This window comes from Mandrillus leucophaeus, unplaced genomic scaffold, assembly GCF_000951045.1.
Source record: "Mandrillus leucophaeus isolate KB7577 unplaced genomic scaffold, Mleu.le_1.0 Scaffold135, whole genome shotgun sequence".
In the NCBI taxonomy this organism is placed as follows: domain Eukaryota; kingdom Metazoa; phylum Chordata; class Mammalia; order Primates; family Cercopithecidae; genus Mandrillus; species Mandrillus leucophaeus.
In genome coordinates, this window is record NW_012101310.1 from 1253617 (window position 1) to 1278138 (window position 24522).

General features: G+C 45.1%; 1 protein-coding gene across 1 annotated transcript in view; it reads left to right on the forward strand.

Moving 5' to 3' along the window:
• USP43 (ubiquitin specific peptidase 43) overlaps positions 1 to 24522 on the forward strand; it is a 95686-nt gene that overhangs the window by 12815 nt on the left and 58349 nt on the right. Inside the window, exons 3-5 of the mRNA XM_011973183.1 lie at positions 4491 to 4622; positions 14451 to 14554; positions 22719 to 22811. Of these exons, the coding sequence (XP_011828573.1) occupies positions 4491 to 4622; positions 14451 to 14554; positions 22719 to 22811 (329 nt within the window). The remainder of the gene's footprint in view (positions 1 to 4490; positions 4623 to 14450; positions 14555 to 22718; positions 22812 to 24522) is intronic.

The window sequence follows — 24522 nt, forward strand, 5'->3', positions numbered from 1 at the left end:
AAAAAAAAAAAATTAAATGGAAAGAAAATTGCTAAAACATTCTAGAAATCCTTATTTTAACTTTATTAGTGTCATTAGTTACATCAGATGGAAGGTAGAAAATCAAAGGAATAACCATTTGGAACATATAAAATTAGATTTTTATTCATAAAACAACCAGAAATATGAAATAACTAGGACTAATTTTAATAAGAAATGTTGAAAATTGTCAATGTTTGGGAAAGAAAACATACACACAGATGGAGTTATGCCATGTTGAAGGAGAGAAATAACCAAATATAGGGCTGGGCACGGTGGCTCATGCCTGTAATCCTAGCACTTTGGGAGGCCGAGATGGGAGGACTGCTTGAGGCCAGGAGTTCAAGACCAGCCTGGTCAACATAGCAGACCTCAGCGAAAAAAAAAAAAAGATGTGGGATAAGTAACCAAATATTGCAGTTCATTCTTCCCAAGCTAATTAACTTCTTGGGAACTGCTTTGTGCAGTTCTAGTTATGTTTCCATAGACTGACTTTTTTTTTTTTTTGAGATAGAGTCTCGCTCTGTTGCCCAAGCTGGAGTGCAGGGGCACGATCTTGGCTTACTACAGCCTCCACCTCCTGGGTTCAAGTGATTCTCCTGCCTCAGCCTGCCGAGTAGCTGGAACTACAGGCACCCACCACCACACCCAGCTAATTTTTTGTATTTTTAATGGAGATCGGGTTTCACCTTAGTAGCCTGGATGGTCTTGATCTCCTGACCTTGTGATCCGCCCACCTTGGCCTCCCAAAATGTTGGGATTACAGGCATGAGCCACAACCCCTAGCCTGTTTCCATAGACTTTCTAGGGGAATGACTTCTGTAGTCATCAGGAGGTTATTAAAAATAATTCTGAGAAATACCTGCCAAATACTTTATAATTGGAAAAAGACAAATAAAGAACAATGTTCACTGTTAAAAAACTTTGTCATTTACAAATGAAAATAAAAAAATTGCTCATGATCCCATTATTCTATGATAACCATTTGCTACTATTTTGCCATGTATTTTCTGGTCTTTTATTTTTCTATCTATAAATATATACATAAAACAATCTCCAATATGTATTTTTGCATTTTTTTCTTCTTATGACCAGATTATTATTTTCTTTATCACTTGTATTTCATCAGTCATAAATTTTAAGGCCATCTGACTGTGTCATAAGTTTTCACCCAGATAACTTTGATGTGTGAAGACATCTCTTCTTGTATCTCCCATTTCCTAAGGCAAAATCCCCCAAAGTGGAATTGCTGTTTATGGAGAGGGACATGTTTAAGGCCCTATCTTGTCTTGGCTTCTTGAAGTTGTCACCTCCTTTCTGAAAAGGTTGTCAGGTACTATAGCCAGGCTAAGATGAAGAGTGTCAGGCTTAAAGGATCATCATGATTAACTGGAGAGGAATGGATTTCACATGGAAGGAAGAACAAAAGTAAAGGTCTAAGCCAGGTGCGGTGGCTCACTCCTGTAATCCCAGCACTTTGGGAGGCTGAGGTGGGTGGATCACCTGAGATCGGGAGTTCGAGACCAGCCTGGCCAACGTGGTGAAACCCCGTCTTTACTAAAAATACAAAAATTAGCCAGGTGTGATGGCAGGCCCCTGTAATCCCAGCTACTTGGGAGGCTGAGGCAGGAGAATCGCTTGAACCTGGGAGACAGAGGTGGCAGTGAGCCGAGGTCGTGCCATTGCATTCTAGTCAGGCAACAAGAGCAAAACTCCGTTTCAGAAAAAGAAGGGAAAAAAAGAAAAGGAAAGGTCTCGACTGTAGAAGTAGGAAAGCATGTTTGGGGCAGCTAGGTGGATTACTTACCTGGAGCTTTGAAACATGGAATGATACGGCTTGGGGCTGAAGCAGAGAGGGTTCTTGGACTATTTGGTGGTGAGCAGGAGAGTAAGGAAGGATTTAGAGTCAGAGCATGACACTATTCAGCTGAGCTGTAGGAAAATTGGTCTGGTCTACCATGAAGTCAGTGGGTTGGCAAGGGGAGAACCTAGGGGCTGGGCCCCTCCTTAGGTACATATTGTTGTCTGGGTCAGCTACAGGTGGAACTCAACAATTGGGATGAGACTCTTCTGTAGGGGAAGGGTGGAGACATTTGGGAGGCAGCATCCAGACTGCTTGACAGCTGACCGATATGAAGGAGAACCTGAAAGACGACACCTACATTAAAAGGATGAGCTGGTTTTAGAGATTTTGAGTTGGAAGGACCAGCTGCTCACCCCAAAGAGAATGCGTTGGTACAAGAAGATAGGTTTGAGGGTTGTTTGAGGGTAGAGCTGCCAGATGAAAAATATACTACGCCCAGCTGACTTTTAATTGCAGATAAAAAATGAATAACTTTGTAGTGTAAATACGTCCCAAATATTGCATGGGACATATTTCTACTAAAAACGTATTCATTGTTTATGTGAAATTCAAATCTAACTGGTCATCTTGTATTTTTATTTGCTAAATCTGGTAGCCCTACTTGGGAATCAACACGCAGAGAAGCCTGGGGGAAGAGTCCAAACTAATGTGATTGGCATAAAGACCCAGAGCCACACTTCGGGAGGCTGAGGCGGGCAGATCACCTGAGGTCAGGAGTTCGAGATCAGCCTGGACAACATGGGGAAACCTCATCTGTACTAAAAATACAAACATTAGCTGGGTGTGGTGGCAGGCACCTGTAATCCCAGCTACTTGGGAGGCTGAGGCAGGAGAATCACTTGAACCCGAAGGTGGGGTTGCAGTGAGCTGAGATCGTGCCATTGCACTCTAGCCTGGGCAACAAGAGTGAAACACTGTCTTAAAAAAAAAAAAAAAAAGACTCAAAACCAGCATTTCAGTTAATTAAATCTTGCATTTTTGCTTTGTTTCATCCTAAAGTCTCCTTTATTTTTATTTTTAGTTTTTTGAGCAAAGAGTCTCACTATGTCACCCAGGCTGGAGTGCAGTGGTGCAATCTCCCCTCACTGCAACCTCTACCTCCCAAGTTCAAGCAGTTCTCCTGCCTCAGTCTCCCAAATAGCTGGGATTTCAGACGTGCACCACCACGCCCAGCTGATTTTTGTATTTGTCGTATAGACAGGGTTTCACTATATTGGCTAGGCTGGTGTCAAATTCCTGACTTAAAGTGATCCACCTGCCTCAGCCCCCCAAATTGTTGAGATTACAGGCATGAGCCACTGCACCTGGCCTCTAAAGGCTCCTTTAAATCTCAAGGGAAAATTAAAAGAAAGGAAAAAAAAAAAAAAAAGCCCAGACCGCCTGATTTGATTGGCAGTGTTAAGGATTGTCCTGGTCCTCAGCCTGGCTAAGACCAATCCCTTTGGCAGGCATGAGCAGAGAACAGACCTGCGTGGGATGAGACTGGAGGTTTGGCTCTGCAGTCTAAGAGAGAACCACAGCCATCGTGTGCTGTGTGCATGTACATGTGTGAACACATAGACAAGTGATTTGCTTACATCCAGATGCCCACATGCTCACACATGTATAGCGAAAGTCCCTGGAAAGATGCTGAAGGAAGTGCTAAAAGTGGCTGTCCCCTGAGAAGGGGTACCATGGGATGAAGGCCAGGTAGAAGGAAGAGTTCATTATCATCCTTTTTTATTGCATTATTGTTTTTTAGTATGTGCCTATATTACTCTTTGCAATAAACTTTTAAAAAGCTGGAGTGTGCATTTATGCAGAAAATGACAAAGTTGCTACACAATTTAATAGAAGGACAGCGCAAGGGGGACCAGGAATGCAAACACCACGAGGGCAGCGAGTCTTCATCCGTTTTGTTCACTGTTGTATCCCTGGTCCCTAGAATAGTGCCTGGCATGTGGTTGGCACTCAATACGTATTTATCAAAGTAGTGAAGGGCTGGTTCAACCATTTGATGACCTAACCACAGAAACAAGTTTGTATCCTTAAATTTCATACATGTTAGAAAGAGACAGTAGAGGAGCTACATGCATGGTACTTAAGGAAATCAACTTCACTGCAAATGTCAGTATTCTGATAGAAGAAAGAGTTGAAGTTATGGGAATGAATGAAATCAGCAAGGGAGAGCAAGTAGGGCGAGAAGGCTGTTCACCATCTAGGTGAACAGAGAGAGACAGCATGAGAATAGACCAATGGAGGGAAGACTAGTGGAGCATCATACCCCAGCAGTCACAGGGAGAGAGCTTCGGTGGGTCAGATGGTCAACAGTATCAAAATACTCAACAGAGACCACCCTCTGGGTTTTCAAAGGATAGAACATACATTAGCAGGCCTCTGGAAAGAAAATATCTTCTCCTATATACAGAGACCCTCATACTGTTTGGGGACATTGCCCCAAAAGGGCGGGCTTTGGCATGAAAGAACATTTCCACCCCAGCGGTTTGCATGCTGTCATCCCAGGTCAGGGCTGAATAATGACCACTTGGTAGACCTGGTGCTCACAGAGCCTTCGTTTGGTTGTATAAGGGGCCAAATTCACCTCTGGATTTCCTTTTTTTCCTTTCAGAATGCAGTTTCCAAGTATGGCTCTCAGTTCCAAGGCAATTCCCAGCATGACGCCCTGGAATTCCTGCTCTGGTTGCTGGATCGTGTACACGAGGACCTGGAGGGTTCATCCCGAGGGCCGGTGTTGGAAAAGGTCGGTCACTCTCAAAACAACACAATGTACTGGGTTTTCTTTTTTTCCTCTAAATATTGACTCAGCTCCTCAAAACTGAATCTTGAAATTGAGATTCTTAGATTCCTATATAGTCTGGTTACTATATCCACAGTCCATTCCCTGCACCCTTCTCTTAGCTGTGTTTGTTTTACACAAGGCATTTCCTTCCATTCCAGTATTTCTCATTCTCTTTGTCCCAGTGATATAATGAATAGAGTTTCATTTTGGCTCAAAATATGAAAAGTCTTTTCTTTGGTTTGTATTCCGTACATTAGTGTGGTCATCCAAGGCCATGAGTACCGTTCCTTATTATTTGCAGATGGTACCATTTGAACTCTACCGTTGCTTTCTCAGTTATGTATTCTACAGAGCACTAACTGTTAACTTTTCCTCTCACGACACAGGGTGGATGATTTTTACACATGTGCATTTAGCATCCCCAGGTTTTGATGAAACCCCAAACCTTTCAGAGGAGGAAAGCACTACAATGACTTGTCATAAGAACAGCTGATTGCTACCTCAGGCGCAATCTTTATGGACTTTGCTCAATGATGGCTTATGCTCTAATGCTAGTCCTCTGTTTCCCACTTAAGAAAGTAAAAGTGAATGAAGTTATTATATTATGAAAGTATTCATCCATTCTCACACTGCTATAAAGAAATACCTGAGGCCGGGTGTGGTGGCTCATGACTGTAATCCCAGCACTTTGGAAGGCCGAGGCAGGCAGATCACTTGAGGTCAGGAGTTCAAGACCAGCCTGGCCAACATGGCAAAACCCCATCTCTATTAATAATACAAAAATTAGCCGGTGTGGTGGCGCGCTCCTGTAATCTCAGCTACTCGGGAGGCTGAGGCAGGAGAATCCTTTGAATGTGGGAGGTGGAGTGAGCTGAGGTCACGCCACTGCACTCCAGCCTGGGTGACATAGTGAGACTTGGTCTCAAAAAAAAAAAAGAAAAGAAAAGAAAAAAAAAAGAGACATACCTGAGACTGGGTAATTTATAAAGGAAAGAGGTTTAATTGACTCACAGTTCCACATGGCTGGGGAGGCCTCAGGAAACTTACAATCATGTTGGGAGGAGAAGTAAGTACCTCCTTCACAAGGTGGCAGGAAAGAGAGAGAGTGAGGGGGAAAAGCCCTTATAAAACCATCAGATCTCACGAGAACTCACTCACAATCGCAAGAACAGCATGAGGGAAACTGCCCCCGGTGATCCAATCACCTCCCACCAGGCCCTCCCTCCACATGTGGGGATTATGGGGATTACAATTTGAGATGAGATTTGGGTGGGGACACACAGCCGAACCATATCAATGAGTGAGCGAAGTTATTTCAAAAACATCTGTGAATCATCTGCTGTAATAGAAGAAAAGTTTCATGAACTTTGATAATTCCATATCAATGAGTGAGCAAAGTTCTTTTAACAACATCCACGAATAATCTGCTGTAATAGAAGAAAAGTTTCATGAGCTTTGATAATTAATCAATAACACATACCTTTTGATGTATCACATGGCTGATCCAGATGCAGCCATGAGAACTGTTTCACCAGTTTTTTGGTTTTGTTTTAAATCTGGACACGTTATTCTCATCCTTTTCATTAATCAAATAAAAAAACCCTTGGAAAGTGCTTAGATCTTTCAACCATCACCTTCCCATCCCTTCAGTGTTTGCTTGGAGCCCGTCATTCTAGCGTAATAGAGAATGAACAGCTCAGGAAGCTTAGTCTTATTTTCCTGAAGTTTGTCTGTTTCCTTTATGTTTTCCAGCTGTTACCTTTCTTTTTTCTTTTCTCTCTTAAAATGTCAACTTACAACTTTAAGAAAAGGAGAACATAACTATATATGTTTCATGTATCAGAGAGATTGGGTAACCTTCTTAAAGCCACACAGCTAAGTAAAGGACAGAGTCAGGATTCAAGCCCAAGGGGTCTGGTTTGAAAACCTATTTTCTTATTTTAAAAATAATCACCCCAGTCATTCCCAAAACATACAAATGAAACAAAGCAAACAATCACCCCAATAAAACCTGGGAGGACCACACATTCAAAGGTCATGGTGTTTTCTCTGGGTTTTGAGATTAGGGGTGCCATGATTTCCTGTTTATCTTATTCTGACGCCTTTTAGTTGTAAGTGACAGAAATTTAACTTAGTCTCACTCAACAAAAGGGCATTTATTGACTTTTATAACTTGCGAGTCCAGGGGTCAGACCAGCTTCAGGTAGGGCTGGATCCAGGGACTCAGATGACATCACCAGGTCTTTGACTATGTCTCTATCCCTTGTCTCTGAATCCATTTTCAGACTGACTCTGCCCAGATGGTAACAAGATGGCCTTCTGCAATGCTCGTGTAGTCTTTAGAGCTTGGGATTCCAGAAAAAGCCCAGGGAAGAGTCCGATTGTCTCAGCTTGGTTCACATGTCCATTCCTGGGCATGTGGCCAGAAGAATGGAATATTCTAATTGGGTGCAGCTGGGTTGCATGCCTGTGGGGGTGAACGTGGGCCAAGGAGAGCTTTTATAGAAATGGAACAGTTTGCTTCCCCAAAGAAAGGAATGCTGAGCAGATAAACATATGTCTACTATACTGTAGATTCCACAAGTTTATAGTGAACACATTTTGAAATCAGAAGGATATATTTGTTAAAAAGATACTGTTTATTGAATGTTTGTTATGTGCCAGGGATCTAACTTGATGCTTTGCACAATTTCTTTCCCTACCTGACACGGAGTAGACAATAAACTCTTGAAGTGATTGACTAAATTAGTCATCATGCTTTACTATTACAAGGATAACTCATATTTTACAGTTAATGGAAATTTAGGTTAAGTTGCTCAAGGCCACTCAACTTCTACTTGGTGGAGATAGAATTGAACCTGGCTCTGTCTATTTCAAAGCCAGTGTGTCAGATTCCTTTCCCTAAAGCATTCCTTGTGCTTTCTCAATTTCCTATGGCGGAGAGAGGAGACTTAGAGATAGGTGGTACCTCTTCCTGCTGGCTGCTTAGGAAGGCCCTCTTATCCTGTTTTTTTCCCTCCCCTCTCCCTGGCTATACCAGGCAGGTCTTCCTACTTCTAAGGTAGGTGGGATAGATAGCCTTTCCATTTTCCTTTTCTATCTCTTGGTAGCAGGAAAAAGCATTGGGCTTAAGGGTGGAGAAGATCACAGAGAGGTTAAGTAACTTGCCCCAAGTCACACAGTTATTAAGTGAGAGAGCTAGGACCCAAATCCAGCTAGGACCCAAATCCAGTAAACTCAACTCTGTAACAGGCTTCCTTAACTTCGACACTGTTGGATGTTTGTGGTCAGTTGATTCTTTTCTGAGGATGGCTGTCCTGTTCCTGGTAGCATTAGTAGCACCTCTACCTCCTAGATGCCAGTCTAGTAGGCATCTAGACTAGGCATTTGACTATTTGTGATAGCCAAAAATGTCTTCAGAGATTGCCAAATGTCCCCTGGGATGGGAATGGGGATGGTGACAAAATCACCATTCCCCCAACCCAGTTGAGAGCCACTGCTCTAGAACCTTTGTTCCTCATTGTGGTGCACCACCCCTAGACCTTTCTTTAAGATAATATTGTGTTTATTTAAGTCAAGAAGGCCTGGCAATAATTCTTTTTTTTTTTTTTTTTGAGATGGAGTCTCGCTCTGTTGCCCAGGTTGGAGTGTAGTGGCACGATCTCAGCTTACCACAAACTCCGCCTCCCGGGTTCAAGCGATTCTCCTGCCTCAGCCTCCTGAGTAGCTGGAACTACAGGCGTGCGCCACCATGCCTGGCTAATTTTTGTATTTTCAGTAGAGACAGGGTTTTGCTATGTTGGCCAAGCTGGTCTAGAACTCCTGACCTCGTGATGTGCCTGCCTCGGCCTCCCAAAGTGCGGAGATTACAGGCGTGAGCCACCGCGCCGGGCCAATAATTCTTTTTAACAACTTCAAAACACAAGTAAAAGCAACCATAATTGGTTTTCCAGTTTCGAATATGTCCTATTGCAATATACTCCACACTACCGCCAGATAGAAAGGAAATAAGAGCTTGTCCCTCTTCTGCTTAAATTCCCCCACTGGCTTCCAATAGCAGGTAAAACAAAAATCAGACTCCCATGTGGCTGACAGGGCCCAGCCTGATTCCAGACCCCTCCGCCCCTGGCTCCCTGGCCTTGATCTCTCCAGCTACTTCCTGTTCCTTAAGGGACCAGGCGTGTTAGGAGTAGACCAGCTAGGCAAGACCAGCTATTGGCTATTGGCTAGAGAGAGGAGCTTACGCCGCCCTTAGTTTGACCTGATTGAAACCAGAAAAGATCTCTCTGGGTCAAAGCCTCTCCTGAAATTTGCTCTCAGAAAATTGGGCTGCCTGCAGAGGCCCGGCTGTGTACGCTTGAAGGTAGAGAACAGAGCTGTTGGGATTATCCGGCGTGAAACTTCATTTTCCCTTTCCTAGAAGGAAAGCCTCTGTCCTCTGTGAAACTCTGATTTTTTTTTTTCTCTTTGAGGTTATTTCTGTTTTCAAGACATAGCAAAGCCATGTAGCTAGATTTATTTGAAACGGGAATAAAAACCATAAGGGCCGCTTTCTTTTCTGTTAATTTACTGATCCTCAAATGTTTTCATCCTGCAAAGAAGGCACATTTTTATTACCCTTTTAGAAACCCTAACACAATGTTTTTATCAGTTCGCTTTCCAGAAAATGCCGCTCTTGCAGAATTAAGTAGGGGATGAGGCTGGGGAGAGGATCGGGAAGCTGACATGTATTAAGCACTGACTATGTGCAGGGAAGATACACAATATATGTCATCTCTTGAGATTGTTTTTATTTTTATTTATTTATTTCTTGAGACAGGGCCTCACTCTGTTGCCCAGGCTGGAGTGCAGTAGAGTGATCATAGCTCACTGCCGTCTTGACCTCCTGGGCTCCGGTGATCCTCCTGCCTCAGCCTCCCGCCTAAGTAGCTGTGACTGTGGGGATGCACCACCACACCTGGTTAATTTTTTAGTTTTGTAAAGACGAGGTCTCACTATGTTGTCCAGGCTGGTTTCAAACTCCTGGATTCAAGCAATCCTCCCACCTTGGCCTCCCAAAGTGCTGGGATTACAGGTATGAGCCACCGTGCAGGTCATCCCCTGTGATTTTAATGGTAGCTCCATGAAATTGATGTGTTAGATGTAGAATGAGGCTCAGAGAGAGAGGCTGAGGGTCATTCAGCTAACAGAGCAGAGCCAGCGCGTTTGACCTCATTGTCTGTGCTTTGTGAATGATCCCCTGCTGCCCCTCACTCCAGCCTCTTTCAGGATTTTCTTTCTCCATGCCCTTCCCTGGGTGATCCTGTCCACAGCCTCTCCCGATGCTGTTGAGTGTCATTGTGAATTCTTGGGTTGCAAGCAACAGCAACCGACTTGAGCTGACTCAGACAAGAAAGGGGACTTAGGAGAAGGCCAAAGAGCCTCACGCTGGATGACAGGGAAGGCTGAAGGGCCAACTTGGAACTGTCAAGAATCAGGGAGCTCTAAGGGTATCTCAGCAGCAGCAGGAACTGCTCTGTTCTCTTCCCTGGACAACACAGTCTGCAGAAATGTTTTCAGCCATTGGCCACTCTGGTCATGGTTCACATTCAGAGTAGGAGCATCTCAGTGTGGCTTGCTTGGGCCATGGGCCTATCCCTTGGTAGGTGAGGGCGGGACCCTTGATTAAAGACCCCTCTCCATGCATGGACTGGATTCAGGGTTCTAAAACGGAGGTTACTACTACCAAAGGAAGAGTAGCATATACAGGGCAGTCAAAATATGCCAGGGTCTGCTATGCATCCAAGTTAGCTCCTCCAAGTGCTCTTCCCCTATTTGTCATGAATGTCTCTGCCTGGATATTGAGTCACCTCAAACCGAGCATGCCCGTCCCAAACACACCTCTCCTTTTGACTTTGCCTCTCTGTGAATGGAACCGGGGTTTGCCAGGCACCAGACTGGATCCTTGGAGTTGATCACGTTCCTCCACTCCCACAGTCAGGGGCTGATTGATGAAGCTACGTCCTCGGGTGTCTGGAATCCATCCCTCCTTTTCATCTTTATGGCTCCTGTTCTACCTTATCCTGTTGTTTCTTGAACGCTTGAGCCTACTAATCTGTGTCCTAACCTCCAAACTTATACTTCTTCATTTGGGAGTCAGTAGCTGTCAAGTTAAAGCATCTCTCCAAGCATGTTGCTACCACCTGAGTTCAAAACTCATCAGGTACTCCCCCTTGTGTAATAACAACCACCACCTACACTGTGCTTTGTGCCGGGCATGGTTCTAAGTGTTTTGTACATATGCTGTCTTTTTTTTTTTTTTTGAGACAGAGTTTTGCTCTGTTGCCCAGGCTGGAGTGCAGTGGTGCGATCTCAGCTCACTGCAACCTCCGCCTCCTGGGCTCAAGTGATTCTCCTGCCTCAGCTTTCTGAATAGCTGGGATTACAGGTGTGCACCATCACGCCCGGCTAATTTTTGTATTTTTAGTAGAGATGGGGTTTTACCATGTTGGCCAGGCTGGTCTTGAACTCCTGACCTCAAGTAATCTGCTCACCTCGGCCTCCTGAAGTGCTGAGATTACAGACTTGCGCCACCGTACTCAGCCTTGTGATTTATATATAGAAACTCTTTAAATACTCAGAGAATCCCTATCAGACAGGTACTGTCATTATCCCTTTATTATAGTTGGGAAATCATAGAGCAAAGAGATTAAGTAACTTTTTTAGCTGGATCAGAGCAGTCGAGTAACTTGTAATCAAGTACCGGTGTGGGGATTTGGACATTTTTTTTTTTTTTTTGAGACGGAGTCTTGCTCAGTCATCCAGGCTGGAATGCAGTGGCGTGATATCGGCTCATTGCAACCTCTGCCTCCTAGGTTCAAGCGATTCTCCTGTCTCAGCCTCCCAAGTAGCTGGGATTACAGATGCGTGCCACCATGCCTGGCTAATTTATGTATTTTTGGTAGAGACGGAGTTTCACCATGTTGGCCAGGCTAGTCTTGAACTCCTGACCTCAGGTGATCCACCCACCTCAGCCTCCCAAGGTGCTGGGATTACAGGCATGAGCCACTGCACATGCGCAGACATTCTTTTTCTTTGTTTGTTTGTTTGTTTGTATTTTTGAGATGGAGTTTTGCTCTTGTTGCCCAGGCTGGAGGGCAGTGTCGCAATCTCGGCTCACTGCAACCTCTGCCTTCAGGGTTCAAGTGATTCTCCTGCCTCAGCCTCCTGAGTAGCTGGGATTACAGGTGCCTGCCACCATGCCTGGCTAATTTTTGTATTTTTAGTAGAGATGGGGTTTCGCCATATTGGCCAGGTTGGTCTTGAACTTCGGACCTCAGGTGATCCACCTGCCTCGGCCTCTAAAAGTGTTGGGATTACAGGTGTGAGCCACTGTGCCCAGCCTGATTTGGACATTCTTTACCCTGTTACTATGCTGTTCACTGAGCCAGGTAGTCTCCCTTAGGACATAGAAGTCCCCACCCATTGTGGCACCAGACTCACATTCCAGCCCTGTTTTCTACTTCCCTTTGCACATCTTGTATCCTAGGCAAATTGGGTGTCATAAAATATTAGGACATATAAGAATGACCATTTTGAGCACCCATAACTTGTTCATCTCAATATTTTATTATGAAAAATTTCAAACATATGGAAAAGTTGAATTAATTATGAAGTGAACACTCCTCCCCATCACCTAGATTCTACAACTTATGTTGTACTAAATTTGCTTTATCACACATTTACCCATCTGTCTCTCTATCCACTCATTACTCATATCTTTTTTTCCCTCATCTTATTTTTTGGATGTACTTTGAAGTAAATTGCACACCTTACCCCAGACGCTTCACATGTGTTCCTTTTGCCTGGTTCTGTCATCTGCTTTCTAAAATCCTTCAACATTTACCTCTAATTTCACCCAGGTCTTTACGTATACCTCACTGCCTGCCTGTTCTTCTAAAGGTATATATAGACGCATGCACAGTGTATCAATGGTATTCGAGTTTCATGGTGGGAATGTTAGGAAAAATTGTCTAAAAAGACTCCATGAGGGGAGTAATGATGAAAAAGTTGAGAGATGCTGCTCTAGGGCATATTTTATGTGGGGCCTTGCATAGATATTTATATAGGTAAGTTTATATTTTACTAAATAGCGTTGTATTATGAGTGGCTTTGATTCTGGGATTGCCCTTAGGGACAGACATCTTCCAGGACAGAAATTTTGGCATAACAGGGCCTTAATCAAAAAATCATGTCCCATGTGTGGTAGGGAACGGACAGGGGGTGAAGAATAAATTTAGGGAAACGAGAAAGGTTGATTAACTCATTCTGGAAGTGGTAGGGGTCCAGAGGAGGTTGGTGGCATTAGGGCACACAGAAGCCCTGAGGTGAGATAGGCTAAAAAATGACTCCCAAAGACATGGGGTCCTAATCGCTGCATCTTGTAGATGTTATCTGTATTAGTCTGTTTTCACGCTGCTATAAAGGAATACCTGAGACTGGGTAACTTACAAAAGAAAGAGGTTTAATTGACTCACAGTTCCACATGACTGGGGAGGCCTCAGGAAACTTACAGTCATGGTGGAAGGGGAAGCAGGCACCATCTTCACAAGGCGTCAGGAGAGAGAACAGTGAGCAGCAAAGGGAAGCACCCCTTATAAAACCATCAGCTCTCATGAGAACTCACTAACACGAGAACAGCATAGGGGAACCACCCTCATGATCCAATCACCTCCCACCAGGTCTCTCTCTAGACATGCGGGGATTGTGAGGATTACAACTCAAGATGAGATTTGGGTGGGGACACAGCCACATCATATCGTTACCTTCTATGGTAAAGACTTTGGAGATGTGATTAAGAATCTTGAGATGGGGTCATTAACCTGAATTATCCAGGTGGGCTGTAAATGCTACCAGTGTTCTTCTGAAAGACAGGCTGGGGGAGATTTGCGACACACATAGGAGAAAGCTATGTGAAGACAGAGCAGAGAGAGAGTTGAAGATGCTAGGATTGAAAACTGGAGTGATGTGGTCACAAGCCAAGGAATTCCGGCAGCCACCAGAGTTGGAAGAGTCAAGGAACAGACTCTCACCTGGAGCCTCTGGAGGGAGTGCAACCCTGCCTACACCTTGATTTCAGTGCAGTGATACTGATTTTGGATGGCTGCTGTGAGAGAATAAGCTATTGTTTACAGCCCCCAGTTTGTGATAATTTGCTATCGCAGCCACAGGAAACGAGGAAACGCAAGGGGAATGTAAAGGACACAAGCACTGATGGACGGAGTGAAGGAAGCTTGTGCACCAAATTGAAAAACTAAAAGACTCATTTGCCTGCAAAAGAGAATACTTATGTGAAACTGGCTCCTTGGAAAATGTGGGCAGGGATGATTTAGCAGGCAGGTGGAAGGTGGAGATATTTGGTGTGGATGCATTTGAGGTGATGGCAAGCCCACCCCGTGAAATATACAAAAGGCACCTAGACATTGAAACTGAGTAGGACAGAGATAATGCACAGGGCCGTCCATCCAGGGGGAACAGGTGAGGCTGATGAGAATGAGCGAGCATCCGCCAAGGTTCAGGCTCAGGTTTGCTCTTTTAATACACACACACTTTTTGTCCCAGAGAATTTGGGAGGTCAGGGGATTGAAAGAAACTTGAGTTATAGTAAAGGCAGCACTGAAGGTTGAGACTCTACAGAAGCCCAGAGAGGGATGATGTGGGCCCAGGAGGAAGCATGGGCTCGGTGGTCTGGAAGCAGTTGAGTGACGAGAGGTATATCTAATCTGGCTTCCTTTCCTCGTTTCTTTGCAGCTTCCACCTGAAGCCAATAAAACCTCTGAGAACTGCCTGTCACCATCAGCTCAGCTTCCTTTAGGTGAAAGCTTTGTGCAAAGCCACTTTCAAGCACAATATAGGTAAGACGGGGATGTGTTTAGAATGTATCACCCAAGCCCACAAACTCCATTCCTGGTAACCAGTCTCCCATTGCCAGATTTACCCTGAGATTTCAAAACAACAAAACCACAAACACCCTTCTCTCTCCCATTAGAAATCCTGACTAAGCACACACTCCTGTCGTCTCTGACCTTTAGTATTTCTTCTTTTCCTTCTTCTTGGCTCCTGGGCCCTCCACCTTACTTGAAGGAGGGGTGATAAGGGGGTGATTCTATAGAAGGTAAATGTGAGCTGGGATCTCACTAGCAAGCAGTCACTCTGAAGTTGGGGAGACCCTTCCTGTTTGTTCTCTCTCCAGAGAGCCCAACTTAACAAGTCATTCTGAGCTCAAGAGTTCCAAGCATTATGGAGGATATAAAAATATATATACAGCCTGGGCCACATAGGGAGACCCCATCTGTACCAAAAAAAAAAAAAAAAATCCTAGCCGGGTGTGGCACGTGCCTGTGGTCCCACCTACTCGGGAGGCTGAGAAAGGAGGATTGCTTGGGCCCAGGAGGTCGGGGCTGTGATCGAGGCTGGAGTACAGTGATCCGTGATCGCACCACTGTACTCCAGCCTGGGCAACAGAGTGAGACCCTGTCTCAAAAAAATAAGTAAATAAACAAACAATAAAAAAACGTATGCAGCCTTTGACTTCAGAAAGTATGTGTTCTCTTTGAGCTTTTTTTATATGAAAGTGCAGAGACTCATACAAGGCAGAATAGTTTCAATATTATAATGTTCAGTGAAAGCACTGACAGCAGCAGTGAAAGGTCAGAGAGGGGAGAAAACCCCATGGGCTTCTCAGAGGAAGTGTGCCTTTTGTTGGCCTCTGCAGGATGAGTAGAAGTACGAATGGGTAGGAAGATACTCAACAAGAACAAATGCAAGCTTAAAGGTGGGAATGAGCACAGCAGGCAGGATTTAGATGAGGAAGTCATTGGTTACAAAGAGCCACCTCTAAGATGCTTGCCTCTGTGTGTGTGTGTGTGTGTGTGTGTGTGTGTGTCTGTGTGTTGCCAATATATGTATTCATGTATATGTATCTGTGTGTGTGTGTCTATAGATATTTTAAGCCTTACAAAAAGTCTCAGGGGGTGAGTATTAACATCTGGGAGGTTGGGCTTTTTCTACGGACATATGATGAGTGGCAGAACCAGGATTTGTCCCCTGAAATATCTTTAAAGCACAAGTCCTGCCTTTTTGCTTTCTTCGCAATTCTTCTGTTGTTTTTCCAGCTAACCCTGTCCATTCATTGTGATTCTCTGCTGCTCCTTCAGTTTCACAGAAACTCTGTTCTCTATTATGGATACCAAAAAGAGTTTTTTGTATTTTTCTTCTGGATGTTGCAGTAAATCATTTCAAAGCCGTGCTTTTCTCTGAGTCGTCTGGATAATCTTCCCTTTGCATTGCTCTGCAGTGGTTTCTTGGAGGTCTCCAGTGGTTTTCTTCTCTTATTGACTTATCTTCAAACAAGGAAATAATTATTCCGTCTTCTAGAATTTCCTTACTTAGAGCCATTTACTTCCATACTTTCTGGGGACGTGTCTTCTTTGTGTTTGCACAGCAAGAGGTCACTTAAAACTGCCCGGAAACGATCCTGATTTAGGATTCCTATTCTATTCAATAACCACTGAAAAGATAAATAGGCTATAATTACTGTCTTTAGAGGTTGATTATTTAGGAAGACCAAATAGTCTTTGAAACTAAGCTGCCTTCCACTGGTGAAGAAAAATCCATAGCACTTGATAAGTTCTGTCACTCTCTGCCTCACCAGGGACGGGGACCCTGACGAAACAGCCGGGGTGACTGTGGGCTCTTCGTTCCTGTTTGCGATTGTTTAACGTACAGAGTAAAGAGGATCGCACCCCTTGAGCTCAGATTTCTCTGTCATGCCTGAAGAAAGCCTTTCTCATTTCCTGAGGGATGTGGTTCCTCTCCAGGAGGAGGTATGCAGAGAGGAAACCTAGATTTTGTGGTCACCAGTCTTCAAAACTACTGGCCATGAAAGCCGCTTGTAGGGCATCTGTTTTATCTGTTGTTTTTTTGTTTGTTTGTTTGTTTTGTTTTTGGTTTTTTTTTTTTTTTGAGACGGACTCTCCCTCTGATGCCCAGGCTGGAGTGCAATGGCATGATCTTGGCACCCTGCAGCCTCCACTTCCCGGGTTCAAGTGATTTTCCTGCCTCAGCCTCCTGAGTAGCTGGGATTACAGGTGTGCGCCACCACGCCGGCTGATTTTTTTTTTTTTTGTTTTAATTTTCATTAGAGATGGGGTTTCACCATGTTGGTCAGTCTGGTCTCGAACTCCTGACCTTGTGATCCACCTGCCTCGGGTTCCCAAAGTGTTGGGATTACAGGGGTGAGCCACCGCGCCCAACCGGGCATCTGTCTTATCTTCAGGTGCCCAATGCAGAGGGTGCTAGAACCAAAAATAAAGAGACAGAGGAAAAGCATAGAGGAAGAGAAAGAAAACATTTAGAACGAGGGAAAGGGGAGTATAAGGTGAAGGCGTCTTAGAGAGAGGGGAGGGATCACCGATCATCGCCAGCAGGTCAAATTCATCTGTGTCCTTGTACAATTCATTCACCTATTTCTCTGTTCAGTTCCCCTCTCGTCCCCATACTCTTTTTCCTTCTTTCAAATATTCAAGTGCCTGCTAATGTGCTTGGTCCAGCAGTTACCATGAGGAGGAGAACTCCCGGCTGAATCCTTGTGGATTCTTTAGAGATTTCATTCGTGCCCTACTGTGTGCTGGGTTGTCTTGTAGGTGCTGTGAACAAGATTCAGTCCATTCTCAGGGAGCTCACATTCTACCTGGGGGAATGTTAGATAATGTACAAGTAAACAACAACCTGTGACAGCCATCAGCAGAAAGATAAGGAGTCACTTGGGAGGCAGGGGAGTGGCCAACATTCCATAAGGCGGGCAGGGAAGGTTTCTTATCGGAGGGATGGTGGAGCTGAAAACAGAGTGACAAGGAGTCTACCATTTAATAACTGGGGACAGAGTATTCCAGGCAGAGGACACAGCACAGGCTAAGAGCCAGAAGTAGGAATAATCCTGGCAAGTTCAAGGAATGGAAAGCCCAGGGTAGCTGCCAAAGAATAGAGTAGCTGGGATTACAAGCATGCACTGGAGATGGGCTGGAGAGTTGGGTGGGGACCTGGTAGGGCAGGTTTTCAGTCCAAGTTTTAGTCTCAAGGACACAGGAAGACACTGCAGAGTTAAAGGAGGGAGTGATCTAGTTCATCAGTTTCAGAAGTGACTGGTTTTTTTGTTTTTGTTTTTTTTTTTTGAGACAGAGTCTCATGCTGTCACCCAGGCTAGAGTGCAGTAGCATGATCTCAGCTCATTGCAACCCCTGCTTCCGGGGTTCAAGCCATTCTCCTGCCTTGGCCTCCCAAGTAGCTGGGACTACAGGCATGTGCCACCATGCCCAGCACATTTTTGTATTTTTAGTAGAGATGGGGATTTCATCATGCTGGCCAGGCTGGTCTCGAACTCCTGACCTCTAGTGATACACCTGCCTCGGCCTCCCAAAGTGCTGGGATTACAGGCATGAGCCACTGCACCCGGCCCAGAGGCAACTGCTTTTTATGAGCAATGCAGGGAGGCGAGAGGAGGCAGGAGCAACAGTTGGTGTTGCCACTGTGGTCCCAGCGGGAGAGCAGTGGTGGTTGGAACGGCAGAGGTGATGGTAGAGATGGAGGGAAGTGGAGGGGTTTGGAGTATGTGTTTGGATGGAGAGTCAGCATCTTTCCATTAGTCCCTCTACCCCTAACCCCTCAGCCCAGTCTTGCTAACGTGGTGAGGGGTAGAGGGACTAAGGGAGAGATGAGAATCTAGGATTTACGGTGACTCTTGAGTTTTTCTATGATTATAACTGATGAGTGCTTCGGAGCACTCGAGGGTGCTTTGAAGTACATGCCTGACTTGGCGTGGGATGAATCGGGGGTGGGGAGGACTTCCGAGGAAGTGACATTTGAGCTGATTGGATATTATGGACCATCAGTGCCCTTTGGGTATTTTTCCTATAGCACGATGAGTAAGAGGTGAGGTGTTCACGCTAAAGATGAACTGGCAGTGGCTGAAAATGCCTGCTTTGTGCCTGCTGATAAAGACAAGGTGCCGTCAGGGATGCCTTGAGGTCTGTGAGGTGGTTTCCTGCAGTGGTCGGTAGTGGCAGTGCCTGGCTGGCGGCTCCTGCTGTCCCTGACTCTCTCCTGGCTTCCTCTCCCTGGGGAGGGCTTGCCTGGGATGGCATCGGCCTTCTTGATGTAATTGACGGATGTGTTATTATGGGTTAATTCAGAGGCATCGTCCCTTAAACCCCTTTTAAGGGGGCTGAGTTGTTGACTTTGGTTGAGGGAGAGAAGAGGAACCTCCAGTACTAGAGTGTGGAAGATCCTGGACTGTAGCAAAGATATTTAGTTATTCTATGTGATTATCATCACAGTCTGAGAATGTCTGCAAGTCTAACAACCAACGATTGTGGCTATGTTGGAGTTTTGGCTGGAGGAGTGTGTCTGTGTGTGTGTGTGTGTGCACAAGTTCTTCACGTCCTTCATAGCCTTTATCCGCAGAAAGTCTAAGGATGTTTTTGAAGGCTTCCTCAGAACAGATCTCCGAAAGGTGAGATCTTGCTTATGTATTGGCATAATTATTGCTGTTTGCGTAGACGTCAGATCCACTGTCCAGTGAGCAGGTCAAGTGGACTGGGTTTGAGGTGAAAGATGTGTGTGTATTTGGCAGCAGTTAAAGGGCAGAGTGACAAGAAATTCAGGGGCAAAGCCTAGGGCTCATTGGTGGGCATTTGTAGCAGGTGGAAAAGCAAACCGCAGCCCTGAGTTTTAGTAGCACTGACAGGGTTAGCTTTGTAACAGAAGCAATTTGACAAGGAGAATGAATAACTTAGGGAAATGGGCCTGTGAACATTGAAAGGCAGTGGGGTGATTTTGTGTTCCTTTGCCCTGTGAGTGCGCTTGCAAGACAGCACAGCAGGACTGTGAATGTCCTGGAGCGAATGGGGAGAACGGAGGCATCCGTCAGGCCACATTGGGGTATATTGCTGTAGCCTGGTAACGTGGCCAGAGCTTTTTGTAAAAGTGAAGCTGCCTCTCCATCTTCTTCCAGATGTTGATCACATCAGTCTGTCCTCATTTCTCAACCTTTGATACATGGGTATATTTCACATCTTTCCTATAGTTTCTTATGAAAACATTATACTTTTTCATTCTTTATTTTATTTTATTTTTATTTTTTTGAGACGGAGTTTTGCTTTTGTCGCCCAGGCTGTAGTGCAATGGCACGATCTCAGCTCACTGCAACTGCAACCTCCACCTCCCGGGTGCAAGCGATTCTCCTGCCTCAGCTTCCCAAGTAGCTGGGATTACAGGCACTGGCCACCACGTCTGGCTAATTTTTGTAATTTTACTAGAGATGGGGTTTCACCATATTGACCAGGTTGGTCTCAAGCTCCTGACCTCAGGCAATCGCCCGCCTCGGCCTCCCAAAGTGCTGGGATTCCAGGCATGAACCACCGTGCCCGGCCCATTTTCATTCTTTCAATATAAAATTTGCCCATTCTATTTGTTTTTCTACAAACCACTCATCGCTTGCTAGCAGATAGCAGTTGGTGGCTCAATGTAAAAAGTCATATTCCTGAACTGGTTTCATATGTTGCAATGCTTCAAGAAGAATGCAACCCGGCATAGTTTTAGCAGGCTGAAAAACACGAAGACGTCAATGAAAAACATTCTCTCTCATTGGTTTATATACTTGTGAAATGGGAATTTGGGGATTTCCCAATGACCCAAGTATCTCCTTCAGGCCAATTTTTGCCTAGGTACGTGATGGACAGAGGTGGAGAAGGATTGGAGGAGAGATGCAGTGGCAGAGGAGACCCCAGAAATGTTGGGTTTCTGGCTAGCTGGCGCTCACTGTCGGATACAGTGCTTTCAACAAAAACACTAACTACCATGGGTCTCCCAAAGGCAAATGACCTGAGGCAGCAGGGGCGATGGAATGTCCAGTACCGGGGCCTGTTTTCTGTAATCAGGGTGATGGTCTGATAAGTTGTATCCAAGATAACTGACTTGTAATGGACAGATCACCCAGGAGTGCCTCAGGCGGCACCCTCCCCTTTATGTTCCTGTTTGTCCCTGGATTTTCCTATTTGTCTGCTCAGTGGAAAACCAATCAAACAAGACGGGCACTTTCCACAAGGACTCAGGAAACCTGTTCTGATACCAGCTTTGGCTTTACTTGCTGACTTATCCCGGGAATGTCATACAGTGCTAAGAGTATGGACTTCAGAGTCAGACTGCCAGGGCGGTCTTGTTCTGTGTCCTCAGAGAAGTTAATGTAGATTTTTACAATTAGTAACGTAGCATGCAGAGAAATCCCTTGCATCATATGATAGGAGAAAGAAAATTGGTACGTACATGTGGAATATAAAAGTTGCATTTCACCTGGGCACAGTGGCTCACGCCTATAATCCCAGCACTTTGGGAGGCTGAGGTGGGTGGATCATGAGGTCAGGAGTTCGAGACCAGCCTGACCAACATAGCGAAACCCCATCTCTACTGAAAAAAATACAAAAAATTAGCTGGGCGTGGTGGTGGGCACCTGTAATCCCAGCTACTCAGGAGGCTGAGTAGGGAGAATCGCTTGAATCCAAAAGGCAGAGGTTGCAGTGAGCTGAGATCACGCCGTTGTACTCCAGCCCGGGTGACAGCATGAGACTCTGTCTCAAAAAAAAAAAAAAAAAAAAAAAATGTTGCATTTCATTTTCAGAGCTCCATTTTAAAGTAAGGGAGTATTAAGTTTAAAAGAGTTGAAAGAATATAAATGAACATTATATATATCTACTCTGAACCAATTGACACCTCACTGATTTCTACTAAAGAACACAGGAGTGATATGAGCATGGATTCGAGAAACCGAGCCTAGCTTTCTTCCTTAAGAGCCGTGTGTTCTTCAGCAGATTACTTAACCTCGCTGTGCTTCAGGTTTCTCTTCTGTACAATGGGCGTAATATCAGTTGCTATGGGTGGTAAACGGGTTCATCTATGCTCAGTGCTCAGAATGATGCTCGATTCTTAGTAAATGCTATTGCAATGTTAGTTATTACTTTAAGGAGTGACTTCTGTTGTTTCTTCTTCTGTACAGTAAGGAGGGTGGGTGGTGTCAGTGGTTCTCTACTATGGGTGAACACTGGGGTCATTTGGGGAGCTTAAAAGCTCTCAGGATTTTAGAAAGATTTTGATGTCCGGACCCCTCTCTACCCACCTTGAAACAGAATCTCTGGGAGTGGGGCCTGGACGTTGGAATTTTTTTAAAAAGCTTCCTGTGGTTCTGGGGCACAGTGAGGCTGAGAAGCAGGGGAAGAGATGGCCCTGAGATCCCTTCAGCCTGGAAGTTGGCATGCTGGGTTTGTATGGCAGGGACGGGTTATAGCTTTCCTTCTCATAGTCAGTTCATTTATATATGTCCTAAAGTTTCTTTTCCCTTTTTACAAAAAATGGAGGTGGAAGTCCTGTAACATGAAGTTAAACACTCTAAAGCATGCAATTCAGGGACATGTACATTCACAGTGTTGTGCACCTACCACCTCCTAGTTCCTAACCATTTCATCACCCCAAAATAAAACCTGGTACCCAGTCAGCAGTCAGCCTCATCCTCCCTTCCCTCAGCTCCTGGCAACCACCAATTTGCTTTCTGTATCTATGGCATTACCTGTTCTAGATACTTCATATAAGCGGGATCATGCAATATGTGCCCTTTCATGCCTGGCTGCTTTCATTTAGCTTACTGTTTTCAAGGTTCATCCACGTTGTTGTACAGACCGGGGTTCATTCCTTTCTATGGCTGAGTTGTATCCCACTATGTGGATGTACCATATTCTGTTACCCATTTGTCTGTTGATGGATAGCTGGATTGTTCCCATCTTACCTATTGTGAATGGAGCAGCTATGAACACTTGTATACAAGTATTTGAACACCTGTTTTCAATTCCTCTGGGTATGTACCTAGGAGTGGAATCACTGGGAGTGGAAATGCAAGGGTAATTCTGTATTGAATTGTACCGCCAAATCGTTTACGTGTGATTAAACGTTCGCCTCTGTTCTTCACCCTCACAGATCTTCCTTGACTTGTCCCCACTGCCTGAAACAGAGCAACACCTTCGATCCTTTCCTGTGTGTGTCCCTACCTATCCCCTTGCGCCAGACGAGGTACGTGAGTGTCGCGGCTTGCCCAGTGAACTTGACTTCCATCCTTACTCATTACGGGGAACCTTCTGGCCTCACACCTGCCATTTTCTCTCCTTTGCTTCTCAGCCAGCATTTCTCTGGAAACCAGCCCTATAGCTGGAGGACATTCAACTATTGAAATTGACAGAGTAAAAGGTTACTGTGTCCCTTCTCTAACTGAGGAAGGAATTATGAATGTTTGGCACAATTGCCAGACTTAGGTCTGTGGCCCATTCAGAAGCTGGCACGGACCCGTTGGTCTCACTTGGTCACACGGAGGCAAACTAGAGAAAATCTGTGGCCACCTGCTTTTTTTTTTTTTTTCCCTAGCTTTATTTCAATTTCAAAAATCTATTTTCTTCTCTGGGAAGGTGTAGGAAAAAGATATCTTTAAGGAGCAAAGAAAGAGGAAAAGGGTTGTTTGGGGAAGATGAGTGACAAAGAAAAGTGGAGGTAGGGCTGGGTAACAGGCACTATGGGCCGAGTTCTATAAAAGTAAGCCCAGGCTGGGCGCGGTGGCTCAAGCCTGTAATCCCAGCACTTTGGGAGGCCGAGACGGGCGGATCACGAGGTCAGGAGATCGAGACCATCCTGGCTAACACGGTGAAACCCCGTCTCTACTAAAAAAAATACAAAAAACTAGCCGGGCGTGGTGGCGGGCGCCTGTAGTCCCAGCTACTCAGGAGGCTGAGGCAGGAGAATGGCGTAAACCCAGGAGGCGGAGCTTGTAGTGAGCTGAGATCCGGCCACTTCACTCCAGCCTGGGTGACAGAGCGAGACTCCACCAAAAAAAAAAAAAAAAAAAAGTAAGCCCAAACCTTCGCAGTGACCAGGAAGGCAAATGGCCAATGACCGTGTCCTGGCATGTGGGTAAGCTCCCATGTGGGGCGTCTTTTCTGGCATTGGAACAGAGGCATTTCCTCTTTATGTTCCCCACCTCCTGAAGTGCCATTTCTCTTACCCTGTGCCTGTTGACATCTCCTGCCTTTAAGATGCAGCTGCAGACATGACATCTTCAGAAGGCCTTCCTCGGCAACTCAATCTCCCTTTGTGCTCTAAAATCCTGTGCTGCTGATATTCTGCACTAGAAATATAACTATAGGCTTATACTAGAACATGGCTCATGCTGTCTATCATCAGTGACACCATCAGATAATGTCAACTTATAGATGTGATGATCTAAGACTCCTACCCTGACACAGCGCAGCACAGGGGTTAAGACCATTGACTCAGGAGCCAGACGGCCCAGGTTCGAATCCCAGCTCTATTAATTAATTACCTGTGTGACTTGGGCAGTTAGTGGAGTACAGATCAAGAGAAACAGTGGCTGCAAGACTGGGCCTTCATATGCTGGTGGGAAGGAGAAGCGATTTCCAAAGGAGACTCTCACTAAGGAGAATGTCATCAGTAGTGTTGATTTGTACTGAGAAAAACACCTTGACTGCTTTAATTTTCAAACTGTGGAGTTTGTTTTTGTTTAAGCTTATCTATTTAACAACTAGAGCCTTGAGATCGGACATCTCTATGGTGATTCTTAATCAAATACTTTTTTTCCCCCCAACTCGCTGGAAAAGTAGCTTAGAAGATTTGGCCGGGCACGGTGGCTCAAGCCTGTAATCCCAGCACTTTGGGAGGCCGAGACGGGCGGATCACGAGGTCGGGAGATCGAGACCATCCTGGCTAACATGGTGAA